At 27.1% G+C, this 19519-nt stretch overlaps 3 protein-coding genes and 1 long non-coding RNA gene across 5 annotated transcripts; 2 read left to right on the top strand and 2 right to left on the bottom strand.

The window, feature by feature from the left end:
- Positions 1-168: 168 nt before the first annotated feature.
- Pgi (glucose-6-phosphate isomerase) lies at positions 169-6686 on the bottom strand. The gene is made up of 11 exons (XM_076325734.1): positions 6456-6686; positions 5955-6048; positions 5612-5803; positions 5412-5492; positions 5134-5349; positions 4811-5050; positions 4504-4684; positions 4273-4391; positions 3961-4189; positions 3807-3873; positions 169-496 (listed from the first exon to the last, which is right to left on the bottom strand). Exons 1-11 carry the CDS (start codon positions 6584-6586, stop codon positions 373-375), a joined length of 1674 nt encoding a protein of 557 aa, XP_076181849.1. The 5' UTR covers positions 6587-6686; the 3' UTR covers positions 169-372.
- A 1003-nt stretch (positions 6687-7689) lies between these two features.
- Positions 7690-9909, bottom strand: LOC143153806 (uncharacterized). Its single transcript, XR_012993926.1, has 3 exons — positions 8906-9909; positions 8605-8811; positions 7690-8177 (listed from the first exon to the last, which is right to left on the bottom strand). It is a non-coding gene; the product is annotated as an uncharacterized LOC143153806 (long non-coding RNA).
- E(r) (enhancer of rudimentary) lies at positions 8295-9845 on the top strand. The gene is made up of 4 exons (XM_076325374.1): positions 8295-8310; positions 8537-8751; positions 9249-9336; positions 9491-9845. Exons 2-4 carry the CDS (start codon positions 8749-8751, stop codon positions 9709-9711), a joined length of 312 nt encoding a protein of 103 aa, XP_076181489.1. The 5' UTR covers positions 8295-8310; positions 8537-8748; the 3' UTR covers positions 9712-9845.
- Positions 9910-11028: 1119 nt separating the features above from the next.
- LOC143153717 (phospholipase DDHD1) lies at positions 11029-17137 on the top strand. 2 transcript variants are annotated; one of them, XM_076325186.1, is made up of 10 exons: positions 11032-11656; positions 13484-13798; positions 14143-14310; positions 14399-14527; positions 14616-14757; positions 14853-14959; positions 15099-15412; positions 16020-16305; positions 16389-16520; positions 16606-17133. In XM_076325186.1, exons 1-10 carry the CDS (start codon positions 11590-11592, stop codon positions 16749-16751), a joined length of 1806 nt encoding a protein of 601 aa, XP_076181301.1. In that variant the 5' UTR covers positions 11032-11589; the 3' UTR covers positions 16752-17133. The 2 variants fall into 2 exon arrangements, with proteins under 2 accessions (XP_076181300.1, XP_076181301.1); XM_076325185.1 differs by having other exon boundaries at positions 11029-11656; positions 16389-17137.
- Positions 17138-19519: the final 2382 nt, after the last annotated feature.

The raw sequence follows: 19519 nt of genomic DNA, 5'->3' as shown, positions 1-19519 counted from the left end.
TATTATTATTATTATTAAGATTTAAAACAGCAGAAAAGTAAAAATATTATAATAATATAGGAAATATAAAAATCAAGATGGCGATATAGAAAATAAGCAAAAATGTACTTATATTATTTGTTAAATATTTATAAAAATAATAATATAATGAGTAGTACAAGAGCAAAATAATACACTACAATTTCATTCAAAATTGTTGTACATACATATGTATTATATACTATTTAACAATTGCATGAAAGTCTTAATATTTTTGTAAATTATTCCATGTATTTGTATTTTAATAATTCTTTTATTAATTTAATCTTAAATGAAATAATCGATGATTATTAAATTATATTCTAATATTACGTTATGTAGTTTAAAAAATGTTTAAGTTTTGTTGCGCTTGACAAATGCGATCAATCCATTTGTTGACGAGTCGTGACTTGTAATTGCTTCAGCAGTCTCCAATTCAGGTTCAATTACTTTCGCCAATTGTTTTCCTAATTCAACGCTATTGGAATAAAATTCATAAAAATCTAGATTAGACTTAAATCATTTAAGAATTTGTGCATAAAAATTAAATAAATATTTATTCAATTTATATTTAAATAACTCAGCACATTGTAATATTTACATAAATATAACAAGGCAAGTTATGGTCACTTCATAACCAATATTATTTTACTTGAGCGTTCCAACACTATTGCTAGTCATTGGTGTTATATAGATGACAAATGACCATACAATTATATTGTAATATTAATAATATGATATTAACTATCGGTCACCGGTGGCCGATGTGGCGTGATCGAAACGTCAAGTATTGGTCACCGGTGACCGATGCGGCGTGAACGGAACGTTTAGTGTCAGTCACCGGTGACCGATCCGGCGTGAACGAAAAGCGCTTAATTAGATGCAGTGCGATTTTGCCGAATACATCGTGTCGGTTTATGTATAAATTGAAATTAAAACAGCCTTTATTCTTAGTTTACTTGATATCTATTAAGTGAAGCCGACTATACTGAATGTTTAATCTTATGACAGTACATTTTACACAAATCTACAGAGAGCTTGTTTTTACATTGTAAAAAAAATGACCCAAACTATCACTCGATCAAAAGCAACTAAAAAAGTTAAAAAACCTTGTTCTACCCATACAAAATATATTTAAAATTAAAATTTGTCTATTTCATATTTGCAATTACATATAAAGGAATGTCATCAGAAGAAAGTAGCTTTTTAAGTGATTCATCATTTGAAATGTATTTATCATTAATTAAACGTCGAAAAATACTATCTGACGATGAAGGGGAAAGTGATTATGGAGGTAATACTTCTGATAATTATAACAGCAATACTACTGATGAGGAATGGTTCGATCCTGTTGGCAACCAACCTCGCCTTAAGCCTTTTTTGTGCACACCAGGTATCAACACATCCAATATTAAAATTTTAACATGTCACGAGGCAATTGATTTTTATACATTATTAGTCACAGATGAAATATTTGAAATGATTGCATATCAAACAAATCTATATGCAAGTCAAATATTATCAAACAATAAATCAAATCGCCTAAATACCTGGTCTTCTACTAATAAATATGAAATTAAAAGATTTTTTGGCTTAATTATGTGGATGGGTCTTGTGAAGCTTCCAACTATAGCATTGTATTGGTCGAAAGATGCATGTTTTGAACAGAGTTTTCCACGCACTGTAATGTCTCGAAACAGATTTGAAATGTTATTACGAATGATCCATTTTACAGACAACAAACAAGTTAATGAATCAGCCAATCAATTATCTAAAGTGCAAGTGTTAATTGATACGTTAAACGAAAGCTTCACAGAATATTTTACTCCAGGTCAAACCCTTTGTGTAAATGAATCCATAATTCCATTCCGTGGTCGAATTATATTTAGACAAAATATGAAAGATAAACAGTATAGACATGGAATTAAATTGTTTAAATTATGCACTACATCAGGATACACATATAGTTTACACGCACATGGTGGAAAAAGCACTAGAAGGGAAAATATGACTGCTACAAATATTGTAATGTCTTTATGTAAAAATATAATAGGTAAAGGACACATATTGTGTACAGACAATTGGTATACAAATATTGATTTAGCCAAAAAATTAATTGAGATGGATACTTATTTGATTGGAACTCTCAGATCTACTTATCATAGCATTCCCACAGAAATAAAATCAAAGACATTAAAACCAGGTGAAATAATTGCAAAAGAAAATAAAAATGGAATTACCATTTTTAAATGGAAGGATAAAGAAGAAGTATTCGTACTCTCTACAAAACATTCAACTGAAATGGTTACCGTTACAAAAAATAACAATTCGCATTTAAAACCAAAAATGATTATAGATTACAACGAAGGGAAGTCATATGCTGATTTGTCAGATCAAATGTCACCATATGTCAGCCCATTACGAAAGACAATTAAGTGGTATAAAAGACTGGCATTTGAGGTTCTATTAAATACATCGGTTGTAAACGCAATGATAATGTTTAATAATATAAAAGATACACATATATCAGTTTTAGATTTTCGAAAAAAAATAATTATGCATTTAGTCGCATGTACAGATCAAAATATTTTACTTTCACCTACACTGAATGTGCAACTAAAACTGCGTCATGAAATGCAAACTAAGGAAGGAACAGCACGGCAAGCAAGGCGACAATGTAGACGATGCTATGAAGAGAATGTAAAGAAATTTGGAAGAGAATTTGCAAAAAATAGAACAGTGAAAGTTGTAACATTTTGTAGAGACTGTGATGGGATGCCTCATTTTTGTTTACCATGTTTTAATGATATACATCGAAATATGTCTAATTAATAGTGTATTTAACATATAAATAGTAATATAAGAAATATTAAGTACTTTATATTCCACAGTTTTTAATGTATTATATATGTAAAAAGTCTTCTTAATGTTAATTATTAATGTTCATTACTAATTAAATTTTAATACATATGTGTAATGAATATATGTTTATCAATGCACTTCACAGACAATAGTTTTTACTATGTATATAATAATAAACAAAAATTGTTTACTATTACATTTAGTACTTAATATCTTGATTTTATCATTAATCAAAATTCTAGTTCTTTTAACTGTAAATCCTAAATAAAGTTTAAAACCTTTTAATTCTTACAGTGGATTCCATTTGGGTAGCTTAAAACTCTCCTGCTTGCTTTATATAATGATAATTATATAATGTTTTGCATTTTCTAAGTTATTTGAGATAAAATATTCTAACAACAAATATTACTTAATTAATAGTCTTTTTTTATAGAAGATATTCTGTTTATATGAAGTAAATGAAAGAGGAACCACAAATTTTGAATAAACTTTTATTATAACCAGGACCTCTTAAAGATCAAAAGAATCCCAATCTACTTACCTGTTACAGACCCCCAATATATTAAACAAAAACTTTTCTATATAGATTAAAGGCCCTTTTAAATATGACACTCAAACCAAATAGCCCATAAGGACCTATTTATGTGTCTGATTATAATTATAAAAATTCACTTTTATCTACAATTTATGAATAGTTATATACATACTCTCTTATCTTTGTTTTTATTTGATAAGAAGTTTCTGAAGTTTATAAATTCTCGAGATCGTAGTTCTAAGACCATATTTTTTAAAATCTCATGCCAATCATATCAATCATATCAATCATATCAATATATGGTGACCAACAGGGCGTGAATGAAAATAATAGTGTCAGTACCTAGTGACCGATGCACGGTAAATGTACTAAAAATAATATTGTTACTTACCCCCATTGATCAAATGAATTGATATCCCACATAATGCCTTGTACAAAAATCTTATGCTCGTACATTGCTTTAAAAATAAAAAAAATATATGTATATGTATTTAAATTAAATACATTTAAATTATACTTTAATGTATTATAAACATTAAATTTACCAATTAAAGCTCCAAGAGTAAAAGGTGTTATATTCTTGACAAGAATGCTATTAGTAGGTCTATTTCCTTCAAACATCTTGTGTGGCAATAATAAGTTCACTTGTTCAGGACTCATTCCCGCCTTTTGCAATTCAGCTCGGGCTTCATTCTCCTTTTTACCCTTCATTAAAGCTTCAGTTTGTGCAAAAAAGTTAGCAAGTAATATTTTGTGATGAAGAGTTCCTTGGACCTGAAATAGTATTCCTTCATGTTATTGCCTCTTTTTAAAGTAAAATTAATGAAACACTGTTTAAATATTAACTATAATAGTACCTTATTGTGTGACTGTACTGGAATTATAAAGTCACTAGGTACAAGTCTAGTACCTTGATGTAATAATTGATAAAATGCATGTTGCCCATTGGTACCGGGTTCTCCCCACACAATTGGACCTTAAATATTGAAATTTTTTAAATACATTTTAATACATTACAATAAAGTTATAGAAATATTTAATGATTAATAATAATATATTTGGAAATAAGAAGTATTTTAAAGATTTACCAGTATTATAATTTACAGTTTTTCCTGAAGCAGTAACGTATTTCCCATTACTCTCCATATCACCTTGCTGGAAATATGCAGCAAACCGATGTAAGTATTGGTCATATGGCAACAATGCATGTGTTTCAGCTTTATAAAAATTGTGATACCATATACCAAGCAAAGCTATTATAACTGGTGCCTGAAAAGTAATCATTACTGAATTTATAGTAGATTTACTTACTTCAATTTCGGAACATTCAAAAATAATTAAATATTATTTTAAAGTAACGTTAATAATTAAATTACTGTAGTAAAAAGTACTTACATTTTTTTCTAATGGTGCACTACAGAAATGTTGATCCATGAAATGTGCTCCACTCAATAATTTTTCAAAGTTTTCAAAGCCAATAGATAAACAAATAGATAAACCAATAGCTGACCACAAAGAATAACGCCCCCCAACCCAGTCCCAAAATCCAAACATATTTTTCTCATCAATACCAAACTCCTTAACTTTCTGATTATTGGTAGATAATGCAACAAAATGACATGCTACTGCTGCATCCTAAACAATAGATTTCATAATAAAATAGTTGTTTTTTATACATATGGTATATACAAAAGCTATTACTTTTATATTTCACTAACATTTTTTAAAGCATCCAAAAGCCACAATTTAGCAGAGGTAGCATTTGTAATTGTTTCCTGAGTAGTAAATGTTTTTGATGCTATTATAAAAAGAGTTGTTTGTGGATTCAATTTTTTTAAAGTTTCAGCTATGTGAGTACCATCTATATTACTAACAAAATGAACTTTTGGCCCCACATGATATGCCTTTAATGCTTCTGTCACCATCAATGGACCCTATATGCACATCATTAATTATCATAAATATTACTTATCAATATATAATTTACATTACTTACCAAATCTGAACCACCTATTCCAATATTAACAACATCTTCAATTGGTTTACCAGTGAAACCTTTCCATTTTTTTGAAAGGACCTATGTAACACAAAGGACACTTATTGAATAAAAAATAATTACTTTCATAATTTAAGGATGTTGAAAAAATGTTATATTTAAATGTAATAAGAAAATAGAAATATTTTCATGAATTATACTTCTTCAGTAAATTCTTTCATATGTTTTAATACAGCATTCACATCTGGCATTACATCCTTATCATCAACCAATATAGGTTTATTAGCTCTGTTACGCAAAGCAACATGTAGAACTGCTCTATTTTCAGTAAAATTGATCTTTTCTCCTTTGAACATAGCATCTCTTGCACTTTCTATCTCTCTTTCACGTGCCTATGGATTTATACAACAGATTATGATTACAAAAGTTATAGCTGATATTTCTTAAACTTACATAGTAAGTAAATATAATTGTGCAAGTACTCTCTTTCTTTTAATTGATGTATCATAATTTTAATATTTAATATAATTTAAAAATACATACTAGCTCTAACAATAACTTAAATGCTTCTTCAGTGAGACGATTCTTAGAATAATCCAATAAAATTGGGCCGTCATTGGGAGTGGAAATTTCTAGACTAGATTGTAATTGAAATATTAGTAAAATCCTCTTATTTTATAAATTATAAGAATAAAGACTTGGCAAAATGTAAATTACAATTTTATTGTATTAAAATTTCATTTTGCAATCCTGTGAACAAGTTCATACTGCAATTGTTTAATTTCAGTTCATTTGAACCTATTAAGATCATAAATAAAGAAAATATAGAAAAAACATTCTTTATTAACAAGTTAGATAATTGAAATATTTTACAATAAAGCTAAACTAAGCAAAACAAAAAATAGAACAAAATAATCGTATTAATTCTACAAATAAACAACATAAATAAAAAAATTATTACTGTGATCATGTAACTTTAGTTGTTAGCAAAAACCTTCGAAAGGTCATGTTAAGGTCATATGTCAAGGACTGACGAAAACTTACCTAAACTTTTCAAAGCGTTTAGGATCTTCTTGAAAGAGATTGTATATATTGATTTTTGATCCATTTGTGTCGAAATATTGTTGCAATTTAGTCCATGTTGACACAGTTGTCAATTCTGGTTTTGGCTTCATTTTTAATTTAAGGATACCGCGTTCAAATTTTCAGTGTCCAAATATATGCTCTTTATGTGACGACTCACGTATCTAATATGCGCGAGAGTTGCCAACGTACATTACTTTTAAGTCGCTTTGCAATGATATCATTGAGCAATAACCGTCTTGTGATACTCTCATAAGAACACTGCCCAAAGAATATCTCAAAAACGAATATTAATTAAATATTTTTAAAAATTTCAATAATCTTTGCTTTAAAAAATATAGCGATTAAATGATTCAAATATGTTGCATGTTATTTTAATTAAAATACACTTATTTCAAGTTCAACATGATATAAGAATATTCAAGTTGTAGTACTCTAATATTTTTCTTATAAATAAATTGTACACAAATATTTGTAAGAAATAAGGAGAAGAAGGAAAAATTTCGCTTGTATTTTGTAAAGAATTACAACTACCTTTTAATTAAAACCTAGTCAGTTTTCAAAATTTACAATAAATTCTAAATTATGATTTGAACTTGAAATTCTAAATTATATCTTGCACCATATATGTAAAATAAGAAATTGCATTACACTTAAAAAGAAAAGTTATTAAGAAGAAGATCAGCCTAATAGTAAGAGTATAACAGTATGATTAATTTTTTTCTGTAACACCAATTCAAATGGATTCTTAAGGTTATTGAACGATTAACCCTACAAATCTATTTATCTACTATATGTATCTATCATCTTTTCGCGCCAATTTATTGTTAGTTACAGTTGGATAGTAGCTTTGAAAGAGAAGTTGAATTTGTGCACATTGCAATATTATAAAGCCCTTGTATATAAAATTTAATAGAAAAACAATTAAATTATTTGAAGAAAATAAGATAATGTTTATTTTTAACCTAAAAATTAGGATAAAATATATGTTCAAAAAGAATTTAAATAATTCAAGATGTTTTCACATTTTTAAAAGCTAATCTATTGTTAATTAGAATGTATCTATTGTTAGTTTGAATTCTAGACATAAAAATATAAAAACGCAAATTAAACCACAATTCAATAGTTTTCTTTTTTAAATAACAAATTTTACATGGAATGTAAGTCTGGATTCATTATATCGTATTTGTTTATAGGTGCGAAGGATTTTTTCTAGCCTTAATTCGAAATAAAAATCGCTACACTTTTTTTATCCCATTTTCAAGTGAATTGACAATAGTGATTGTCTCATTTGAAAACAGCATTGTATATAAACAAAAAATGAAAGAATAACAATACAGTTGTATTCGTAATGTATCAAATGGTACAGTTATTGTACGTTTACTCAACTTAAGTACAAGAGATGTAAACAGTAAGATTTTATTGGTTTGCTGTGCGATGTGCCATCTTTGTCAAAGATTCATTTATATGTAGATGCATTTGTAGCAGGGATACCAGATTCCCTGCTACCTACATGGCAACGATTGGCTGGAGCTCCTCTTATATGACAAGTGGAAAGAAAACCTTCAGGTTTGATTCCCACATACTCTTGTTCCAGCCAATGGCATGAAAACTGAGTCAGAGCGGCACCTGAGATTTCATATTCATCACTTCTACATCCGCTTCCTTTTTACTGGCTCGTCCCTAAAATGGTTTACTATTATTTATATAAATTCTATTATATTTGTATTTATTCGGGGCATAGCTTCCTTAGGTTTCAGTCCTGCTCTAAGTCACGTGTTTTTGTTTAGTATTTTTCTGAGCTCCACTGGATAAAGTATGTATTTACATAACATAGGAACTTGTATAAATATTACATCAATGAATAACTTTGTGACAAAACACACTTATCAGTAGCCCATGATTTTGTCTACTCGTTTTTTATTTTTAAACTCAACGACAATAGTGAATTGTTTTCAAAGCAAGAGCAAACATTCTTGTGTTTGTTTCTGATGTTAATTGGCATTAATTAGTATTGGTCCATTAATCAAGGTTTTGTATAGTTTTACATAGATGCTTCGACGTGCTTCAATTACTGAAATACCTCAGAGGTCCGTGGACTTCAACATACCGATCCAATACATAACAAAATTTCTTGGCTGATCACCCATCTAAGCACTAACGCTGGCATAGAACCGTGCTCAGTGTAGCTAACTTCACTGATGAAACGAGAACTGGCGCTTCTACGTAGTACAGCCATTGGCTAGGCGCAGAAATGGTAATTGTACTTTTGTTTTGATTACTTTCGGGACATGCTAAACATTTGATATTTGTGTACCTAGAATATAGCATTAATGTAATTATAATTAAATTTTCTCATGATTTTTTTGCACATATTAATAATCCGCAATTTATTTTCTAATAAATTTCACCTTTCTGGAATGTTTACATCTGATTTTATGTTGTGTTAATTTCACGTCAAAATACACATATACAGTTTTCTTGTGGGGATGAAAAAACTGTAAATATTTATCTTTAGGAATCAGTATTCGTATCTTTTTAATAACTATTTTTTATGTTTGGTATTGTTAAATTTATAAAATATGCATAACCAATAAGGTTATATAGATACTGCATTATAAAACTATTGTACTAACTAGAATTACACTTTTATTACTTCAAAGTAAAGTGAAATGTGCAAGTGAGAAAGTTTACTTTACTTTGTAAAGAATGTAACAAAAAGCAAAGTATATTGTATTTATTTTTCTCTTGCAGTCTCATACAATATTGCTTGTCCAACCAGGCAATAGACCTGAAACAAGAACATATTCTGATTATGAAAGTGTCAATGAATGTATGGAAGGTAATAATGTTTTATATTACAATCTATAATTTTATATATATATATATATATATAATTTAAAAAGTAATTTAAGCGTATTCCTTTACACAAGTATATGTAAACTACTTATATATTAGAAAAGAAAAATATAAACATTTGTTTTATAACAATACAGGAGTATGCAAGATTTATGAAGAACATTTAAAGAGGCGAAATCCAAATACTCCAACTATAACGTATGACATTAGTCAACTGTTTGACTTCATTGATCAACTCACAGATTTATCATGTCTTGTTTATCAAAAATCTACAAATACATATGCTCCGTATAACAAGGATTGGATTAAAGAAAAAATATATGTTTTATTACGCAGAGCTGCAGGACATAGTGAATAATTAATGGATAAAGATAGATGTATACTTTTATGTATAAGACAAATTAACTTTAAGTAAAGGTCTATATTACCGTTTGTAATAATAAATATATAATCTAAAGAAAAGTTATAGTTACACCCTTGTTACAGGCTGATCCTCTCCTTAATACATTTTCTTCTTAAATATACTGCAGTTTCTTATTTTATATGTATGTTTATAATAAAATAATTATTAATGTTTGCTAAGTTTATATTATGTTTGAATGATATAAATATTAATATTAACAGAGTATAGATTTTTTTTATATGTTTCAGTGACAAACAACAATATATATTTTTTTAAATTTGTTTTATTAGAATAAATTTAATTTACTTTTTTATTATTAAATAAATAAATAGGTTTATTATAATAGGTACCTAATATTTACAAGCAAATAATTTTTATTGTTTAATGTTTATTATTTACTTAATAGTTATAATGTCAATAAATTAATCTATTGTTTACAAATAGTGTCTTGCGAATTCAAGTATTTAATTGTACATAATAAATATGCAAAATTATTGTTTCGTTAAAAATAACGAATGGTAATTTTTTATTAGACCAATAAACTGTTGAATATAACAATAGCGGAGATAATACTCGATTGATGGAACATTTACGTACTACGTATTTACGTTATGCAAATGTAATGACTAATTGTCATTTCACATAACAACGTAAACACTGTTAATAATAACAACTTATAATATTCAAAATGATATACAATGTTTATTTGTTGATCGAACTATTATAAATGCGTATTACACATGAAGTATTATATGATATTAATGAAAATTTGTTATACATGCAGTTATTGTATCAGATCATTTTTTTCCATGAATTAGAAGAAACTAACAGTGATACTGTTATTTTATTCAAAGTATCCGTAAAATCATATATTCGGTTGTAGTTTGCGTTCAAATAAATTTGTAAACAACAATTTTTTCTAAGACCATTATATTAACCCCTTGAATCATTTAAAAATATACATTTTTCATAAATTTGTTAAGAAAATGAATAAATGTAGATTATTGTATATCAAAATTATTATCGTATTAAATATTGTGAAAATAAACAATACGCAGAATCTACACAGTTTCTGTAAAACACATTAAATTCCAAGAATTGAACATTATAATATTTACATCGCATAAATTCTTTAAGAAGTTAGTCACATGGTATAAAAGAAACCTTGTATTATAGTGAACATTCTACAAATCGGTCTTATATGATTCATATAAGTTAGTAATATGACGTTGTGTACAATCACCTATCGATACATGCGCTTACGTATACACCACATACACTCTATACATACAATTGCACACAGTAATATAAAAGTACGTAAATTGTACATACATATCATCATAGTGTTTTACGTATTGCGTTTGTGTATCAGCTGTTTACCGTTGAATGCAGCAGTTTTACTGATATACGAGACAGGACAAAGTTGCATAAGATAGTGTGGGGTGAATGGAATGTTGTCGAAGGAACAGTTCTATATCAGTTTTTAGATAACATTCAACGCTGGATGGCAGAGAACGATCCTCTTCATTAGTCAGTTCTTAATGTTACAACGAGTTATGTACAAATTCCTTTTTGTTTTGATTAGACACAACGTTATCTAAATTGTCGTTTATAGACAAGAATATTTTACACTGACAGATGGATACTAAATCGTAATTATAAATTTCCATCGATGACAAGTATTCGATAGTGTCTAATACTGATTTTCACAAAATTCATTGCGTTTGAAAAGCATTAGTTGTCACCAAGCATTTAAGTGATTTGTGATACTGTGATTTTTTTGTAATTCACGAAGTCTAAAAAGTATCCAATTATAAATACGTAGTTGACAGGATGTCTAACAGTAGGACCGACGTTGATCCTTTCAACGATACACCCCTGGAATTTCAACATTGCGAAGGTAAAATTATAAATTCTGTTTAAAATTGTCTTTACGAGTAAGCTAAACTTTATTTGTGCATAAATTCAGAGAACTTTTTTCAGGTTTCCTTTTGTTGAAACTAATTTTTACTCATAAGAAACAGATCATATGCTTAAGTAATATTTTACGCGCGCGCGCGCGCGTGTGTTCAGTCGATATACAAAATGTGATTGACTGTATAGAAATTGCGCAAAGTTATCACAAATAAAATGCTTGTGGCATATGATTAGTATATAACAGAAATTAATTAAATTTATGCAAAGTTTAAAGCAATTTAAAAATTCTATAAAAGATCTTTAAAATAGAGGAACTATTTTTATAATGTTTTGTATAACATCATTTAATACTTTTATTCAGTTTTATCATTTAAATATTGAAATATTGGTGTACATCAAATTGTTCATAAAATTTAAAAGTTTGTAGACATGAATTTAATAAAAATGTGATGTGACAGTATTTAATAGTTAGTACTTTAATCCTATTTCACATCTTTTTACTTTCATTCCTTATAAATTTTATAACTTTTACTTTTTTATATGTCCAATAGCTTTCAAACGATTCAGCATTAATTGCACTAACTTTTTTGTGATATTTGGATTTATATTTTCCCATTCTTCCAGAAGTGCTTTCTTTAATTCTTGTTTTAAAGTTATGTGTCGTTTTTAATTTGTTACCCTATTTCAGCTCAAGGATGTTCAATAGGATTTAAAACTAGAAATTGTAGGGGAGTTGATAACATATGTGGCATATTAAAAACAATCCATTGGTGGACATTATACACTGTATGCTTTAGATCGTTATCTTGTTGAAAATAATAGTCCAATCCTAAATTCAATTTTTCTGCACTTTTTTTTAAGTTCTTTTCAAAAATATTTAGGTAACCATATTGATCCATTATTGTTTTAATAAAATCAAGTTCTCCAACACTAGAAGAGCTCATATGTCCCCATACCATGATGCCGCCACCTCCATATTTAACTGTAGAAATAATGTTCTTCTGTTATTGGGTGCACTTTTGTGTTATATTTGTTCTTTAACACTGACTATTTCTGAGGATGTAGTTTTAGCATCTTTTTTAATTATATTTATCATTTTTGTTTTTTCTCTATTACTGAGCTTTGAAGAATGCCCACTTCTTGAAATATTCATTACATTTTCTTCATATAAAAATCGTTTAATTACATTCTTAATAGTAAAATGACTTAATTTTAAGATTTTACCTATTGTTGAATACGATTTTCCTTGTTGGCGTAAATTTAATACAATTTTTTTCTCAGAAACTATTGTTTTTTGCTTTTTACTTGCTATATTTGTGCTTTCTTATATTTTTTTGTGTAAAACATGTTTAATAATGGTCATAAATGACGATCAGTTTGATGTAACAATCAATGGACTTTCCTTGTCACAGCATACATACCAACATTGCAAATATTTAGAATTAAAATGATATAATAACAAATTTCTCAAGTGTGCCAGTACTTTTGTTTCAATAAAAACGGTTTACTGTGTGTAGTTTCTGTTATTACTAATCATGTAGTTGCTTGAATTAAAACAAGATTTAATCAAACATCATCCTTTGTTTCTGATTTGCATGCGATTGTATTATAAAACATTGTCTTTGCCAATACTTTTGTTTGGCACTGTATATATGTGATGAGATTATTGAAGTATCAGATAGAATGCTAAGTTAAGAAAGATGTGCTATATAATTTTGAAATAAGAATATTCTAAAAACATAATATATTAAATATTAATGTAGGTTTTATTTCATATTATTATATTAATTTTAATTCTTAATATTTAAAGGGATTACAGAAGTTACCACAGAACAAAATTCAAATGAAGAAACAAAAAGCATAACGCATGAGTTAACATATGCAGAATCTTTGATGCCAGAACAAGTACGATGGTTTTATAGAGATGGTGTAGACAAAAGATGGATTGAATTCTGTGGATATGATAGCTTAAGAATTGAAAATGCATGGCGAAATTATCAAAATTTGCTTAGTAAAAATAATGACACATCTAATAGTTTGCCTCCTATTGAGAAAATTGTAGTTAAAGGTGGAATGTATGATGTGGAAATTGATAAAATGAAATGTGTTTCTATATATTGTCCAGGTACAATATTTTTTTATTTAAAGATATCTACATTGTTCATTAAAATCTACTGCAGGACAATTAAAACATGAGAATCATATGAAAGAAATTAATAAAATATTACATTTCATTGCTTAATTTTAAACCACTTTTTTTACTCTGTGAAAAAGTGTTAGATTTTATGTCATTTAGTTAAGTTTTCTTATTTAAGTAATAGTTTAATTTTATAACTAATAATTTTATTGTATGTATTATCTGAAAATAATCTTTACAAATTATCGTCCTACTTTATTTTTAAATTAAAAATATTTATTATTTATTAAATGCATTGTAAATATTTTTATCAACATTAATTTTATGAAAAGGTGAAGAATGGGAAATTATGAGAGGTACTTGGTATTATGATGGTAGTTGGATACCTTTAGAATTAGAACAGTCTAAAGTCATTGAAGAAGTTCATCTCAATCTATTTCAAAAATCACCTCCAGGACGATCCACTTCAGCCTGCAATACACCATCTCACTCTTATAAAAGTATAAATTTGTACATTTTTAATCTCAAAGAAATTTTATTATTCAGTTTTTATCTTATATAAGTATGATTATAATATTTTTATTTCAGTACTACACACAGAACATTTTCCTGAATTTCATGTTGATTGGCATAACATAAATGATGTGATATTATATAGTGAATATAGACATAGTAAATTAATGCGTAGCGTTACATCGAAACTAGGCTTTGCCAAAAGTAAGAATTGTTTCTTTTTCCTGACAATAATAGTAAAATGATACTATATTTCATTGTTTGTAATGAATATTTGTAATTCATATTTCAGCCACAGGTTATCAGTTAAGAAGGGGTTACAAAGTTGCTGCAGTAATGGAAGACAAACTTCACGATATTGATCATTTAGTGTTTGTAGTTCATGGAATTGGTCAAAAAAGAGATACAGGGAAAATTATACGCAATACAACCTCGTATGTATAAAATTGATCAATGATTATGCATCTATATGCTTTAAAATATATACAATTTTTGTAAAATTAATGTATTATATTTAACATTTAAACAGGTTTAGAGATTGTGTAGATTGGTTAAAGCAAAAATATTTTCCCAATTCTAATTATAGAGTGGAATTCTTTCCTGTTGAATGGCGATCATCGTTAAAACTGGATGGTGGTAAGAAATTGTATTATTCTGTCATAAAATATAACTATATAATTATTACTATCTAAAATATTCATAACATTCCTAATTATTTACCAGATTTATAAATAACATTTTCTATTTTCCATTTTATAAATGAATATTCTTTTAGATATAGTAGAAGCTATTACACCTTATAGTGTATTAAGTATACGACACTTATTAAATACATCAGCAATGGATATTCTCTACTATACAAGTCCTCTTTATGGCGGAGAAGTAAGAGCTGGTTTACAAAAAGAATTAAATAGACTATACTTTATGTTTGCTAGTCGACATCCTGGTTGGAAAGGGAAAGTTTCAATCTTGGCACATTCTTTAGGATGTGTAATTGTTTACGACATCGTCACAGGTTGGATGGGTCCAGATACAAGACCTCCATCCCCAGAAACACAAGAAGTTTTATTACAACGTTTACAATTCCCAGTAAGTAATATTACTTGTATGTTTTTTCATGGTGATATAAAATATTAAGTTACATATAAGATGTCCCAGCAAAAACAGGATACCTAATTGTCTTCTTCTTTTTTGACAATACTGAAAAATAATTCAAGCATAATTTTAACGATTTCAAAGGATAAATACAGTGTAACAAAAATATTTTCAAACTCATTTTTCCCTGAAGCTTTTAAGGATGCTAATATTTTTTTTTACGTAAAAGCATATACATACTTTTTTCACTTATATTTTGTAGAAGATATTAGTGTATAGTATTGAGTCATACTTAAATTGTTATCTTAAAGCGACCCTAAAAAAGAATTACAGACATTAAAACTTTAAAACATTCATGTAAACAAACACCAATGATTTTGAAAAAATTATTTTAGGAAGAAATTGTTTGTCATACCATATTTATTTTTGAAACCACTCAAATTATCTACAATTTACTTTGCCACATTTATGTACGATTTACTTTGTCAAAACTAAAGAAGATAATTAAGTAATTGCTTTTAATAGAGCATCTTGTATAATAGGGCTGCATTGATCATAATGAGTAATACAAATTTCAGATTAAATATTTTTTTAATTACAGATTGAAAATTTATTTTGTTTGGGTTCTCCGTTATCTGTATTCCTTGCATTACGTACACGCACTCCATCCAACAGAACAGATGTGATGCCCCAAGGTTTATGCAAAAGATTCTACAATATATTTCACTGGTCTGATCCTGTAGCTTATAGAATGGAACCACTTTTAGAAAGGGGATATAGTAAAATTGAACCTGTTCTTATTCCACCTTATGGAGGAGTTGATGGTCAACAGATGGAACAATCACCTCCAACAATAAGTAATGCTGACCAAAATTTTTCACCTACAGGTAAGTTCAAAATTCATTCTTTCTATTTAAAATGATAGTTTTTGTAAATCTTATATAAATATTTTTTAAATATGTTGTGCCAGAGAATGATGAAAGGGATGAAAGCCCAGATATGCCTAGTCGTGCTTCAGATAAAGGATGGAGTCTTTGGGGTTTAGTACGGGCTGGGTGGAATGCCAAAGAAGATGCTTCTATAACGATTCAGCCAGGCCAAGGTATAAGTATGATTTTTAATTTATCAAATAATATTGAAACTTATATAAAGAGCGACATCATAAAGTATAATTTTGTGCTTATTAGAATTAGCGCAGCGGTTAGATTATGTACTTCGAGCAAGTTTGGGACGAAATTATCTATATACAGTAGCAGCACATACAACATATTGGAGTAACTATGATGTAGCCTATTTTGTGCTAACAAGACTCTTCCCAACATTAGAAACGTGATGTTGGTTTGTACATTTAGTATTGTATTTAAATAGATTCTATTGAAATTTACTAGTCCACTGTAGGCCTTCGAAATTTAATATTGAAAGTAGGCCTACCACCAAAACAATCTGTGATAATGAAAAATCGATACAATAATGTTATAGATTCTATCCAAATGAATCATTTTATATCGCTCGCATAATTTAAGATTAATATGGTCGAGATTCACGATAAAAAATCTATAAATGTTTTTATATCTTACAAAGTAGTTTGTTCGCGTTTATTACATTAAAATATTTATTTGAGTAATTTCACCTTTATTTACTAAAAAATTGTCTATTGTCTAAAAAATCGATTTTATAACTTATGTTAAATATGATAAATATAATTGATATATAATGTTTATTTAAATGCCTCACTAAATAATTAATATAACTACCGAACAATGTAGCTATAACATAAAAATTGTTTTGTATTAGACATTTTATATTATTGAGAAATTGTTATTTCTTATCCCTGTTATACATTGAGATATAGAAATAATATTAACTTTCCATATTCAACGAATAGCTTTAATATAACATATTACTATTATGCTTAAAAAAATGCTAAAAATGTTCCAATTACCATATCTTAATTAATGATTTAAAATAGTCCATATTATGATCAAGTTTTGTAATATTATTTTATGTTGAGTAATACAAGTTTTACTTAACTTCTTTTACATATAAAAAGAGTATTAATATTTCCTACAATACTATATGTTTTATTACATATACATGGACTTAATAAATTAATTTTTTATAGACTTAAGAAGAATAGAATGTACTTGATAATATTCAATTTCGTATATATTATCAAAATTCAAGACTTATATGTGTACAAGGTGTTCTTTCACCTACAGTGTTACAAGCTATTTTCTCTGAAACCATTATAGTTAGCAACGAAATTTGCAACTTTTATGGTGCAATAGTGCTTTTTATATGACAGATTAAGCACCAACTTCTAACTGCTCAGAGGGATAAGATTTCCTCTACATTCTTTATAAATAGCATACTATAGAACTTTTTATGTTTTAATGCAATTAAAATTTAATTTTTTCCATTTTATACAGTTAAAGAATCATAATAAAAAGTAGTCATCTAGTAACAACTGTTGTACTGTTTGGTAAAAAGTAGTTGCTTCAATTAATCAATAAACATTGATAGCTGTCTAAAATGGTATTAAGAAACTTAATGATAAATATTTGGCAATAAACAGTCTTTTGAAAAGTTAATATGATACTTTCCAATCTAACAAACATTGAACATAATATAATTTGATTTGTATTTATATTACTGTTGCAAAACAGCTTATAACATTTTAAATAGGATTCCCTGTATAAAACATCTTTTTTTAAATGTAGTTATGCTTTACTTTAATGTAGGAAGTGAAACTCACCTCATATCCTGAAAACTTACTTAAAATAAGATAAAAGAAAATTTGATTAATTTAATTGACCGCAATCATTGCACAAAACAAACAAAATGCTATTAACTGAATAAAGTTTTACTTCAAATTGCTCTAAATTTACTTTTTTATAAAATAGTATAACACTATTTTATGAATATCCTACTTCATCAATACTAATTATACTATAATTCTATAGTGTCATTATAATTATATTTGTATTTTTAATTTTATTGTATATAGAAATTTGTATTGTATATATGTTAACAATCATCAAAATTATTTTTCCGAATTTGGTAGAAAATGTAATATTCATATTTACTTATTTTCTAAATATTAGTTTCACTTTTTTAAATTTCTGATCATGTATACGAAATTACATAAATTGTAAGTGACATATTAAAAATATACATATTGTATGTATTGCATTCTTAGATGCTGCAAATTTAATTAACAAAATTGTACACTTAAATATTAAAAAATTTACTTTTTCGTATATATAAATTTTGCTATTTTCATTTTATTTATATTACATTTAGTGAATGCATTAAATAATGTTTTAGAGGAATATTATATGTGAATGTGTTTACAATACAATGTATTATAAATTTTGACTATCAGTTTCTAGAAAGTTTAATAATGGTGCACTCCTTGATAATACTTATATAACAGTAAGTTTTTAAAAGCTCTGTCCACAAACACAATTTGGTAGAATGACAATAATATTAAAGAATTTGAAAGATTAATATCATATCAAATTTTAACAGTTAGAATGCATAATAGGCTTGTAGGAATTATATTAATTACTCTCCAAATGATTAATATTGCACTCTTGATCAAACAAACAAATTGAAATTAAAATTGATATTAATAATGAAGTATATTCATGCTAATATTAACAAAATCGAATTCAAGTTTTCAACGAAGTACTTAATGGTAGTATCAAATACAACAAATTCTCATATAATATAGTAAACAATTACAGCAACTCTCATGTAATGTGATAGATTTTTACCTGAAAATGGTTTTACTTTGGACTCCCCATAACGTGAGGAATACATTCCACGTTATACAAATTCATAAAATGTAACGCAGAACATATCCCTCGCAATATACTGGGTCCACTGTATATATAAAGTTAGAGTTATTAAAATATTTCATTGAATCATATTAAAATTTAAATAGTTATAAATTAATTAATTAATTAATTTTAATTAAACCCAAAATTTACAGAATATATTTAGAATTATGTATGAATGGTAAACATGTATTTTCTCGCAATTGAAAAAATATTCTATATATATTCCTACATATCTAAATTTTATATATACTTGTAT

The sequence above is a fragment of the Ptiloglossa arizonensis genome, chromosome 13 (assembly GCF_051014685.1).
Source record: "Ptiloglossa arizonensis isolate GNS036 chromosome 13, iyPtiAriz1_principal, whole genome shotgun sequence".
NCBI classification, from domain to species: domain Eukaryota; kingdom Metazoa; phylum Arthropoda; class Insecta; order Hymenoptera; family Colletidae; genus Ptiloglossa; species Ptiloglossa arizonensis.
This window is presented reverse-complemented; position numbering and strand designations above follow the sequence as displayed.

Excerpts from the sequence above, each read along its gene's own strand:
- Pgi (XM_076325734.1), bottom strand. The coding sequence starts at position 6,586 with ATGAAGCCAAAACCAGAATTGACAACTGTGTCAACATGGACTAAATTG. Across the intron at positions 5,051-5,133 it reads TTTTGGATGCTTTAAAAAAT|GATGCAGCAGTAGCATGTCA; the intron begins GTTAGTGAAATA and ends TCTATTGTTTAG. Across the intron at positions 4,190-4,272 it reads CAGTACAGTCACACAATAAG|GTCCAAGGAACTCTTCATCA; the intron begins GTACTATTATAG and ends ATACTATTTCAG.
- LOC143153717 (XM_076325185.1), top strand. The coding sequence starts at position 11,590 with ATGTCTAACAGTAGGACCGACGTTGATCCTTTCAACGATACACCCCTG. Across the intron at positions 11,657-13,483 it reads GGAATTTCAACATTGCGAAG|GGATTACAGAAGTTACCACA; the intron begins GTAAAATTATAA and ends TAATATTTAAAG. Across the intron at positions 14,311-14,398 it reads ACCATCTCACTCTTATAAAA|TACTACACACAGAACATTTT; the intron begins GTATAAATTTGT and ends TTTTTATTTCAG.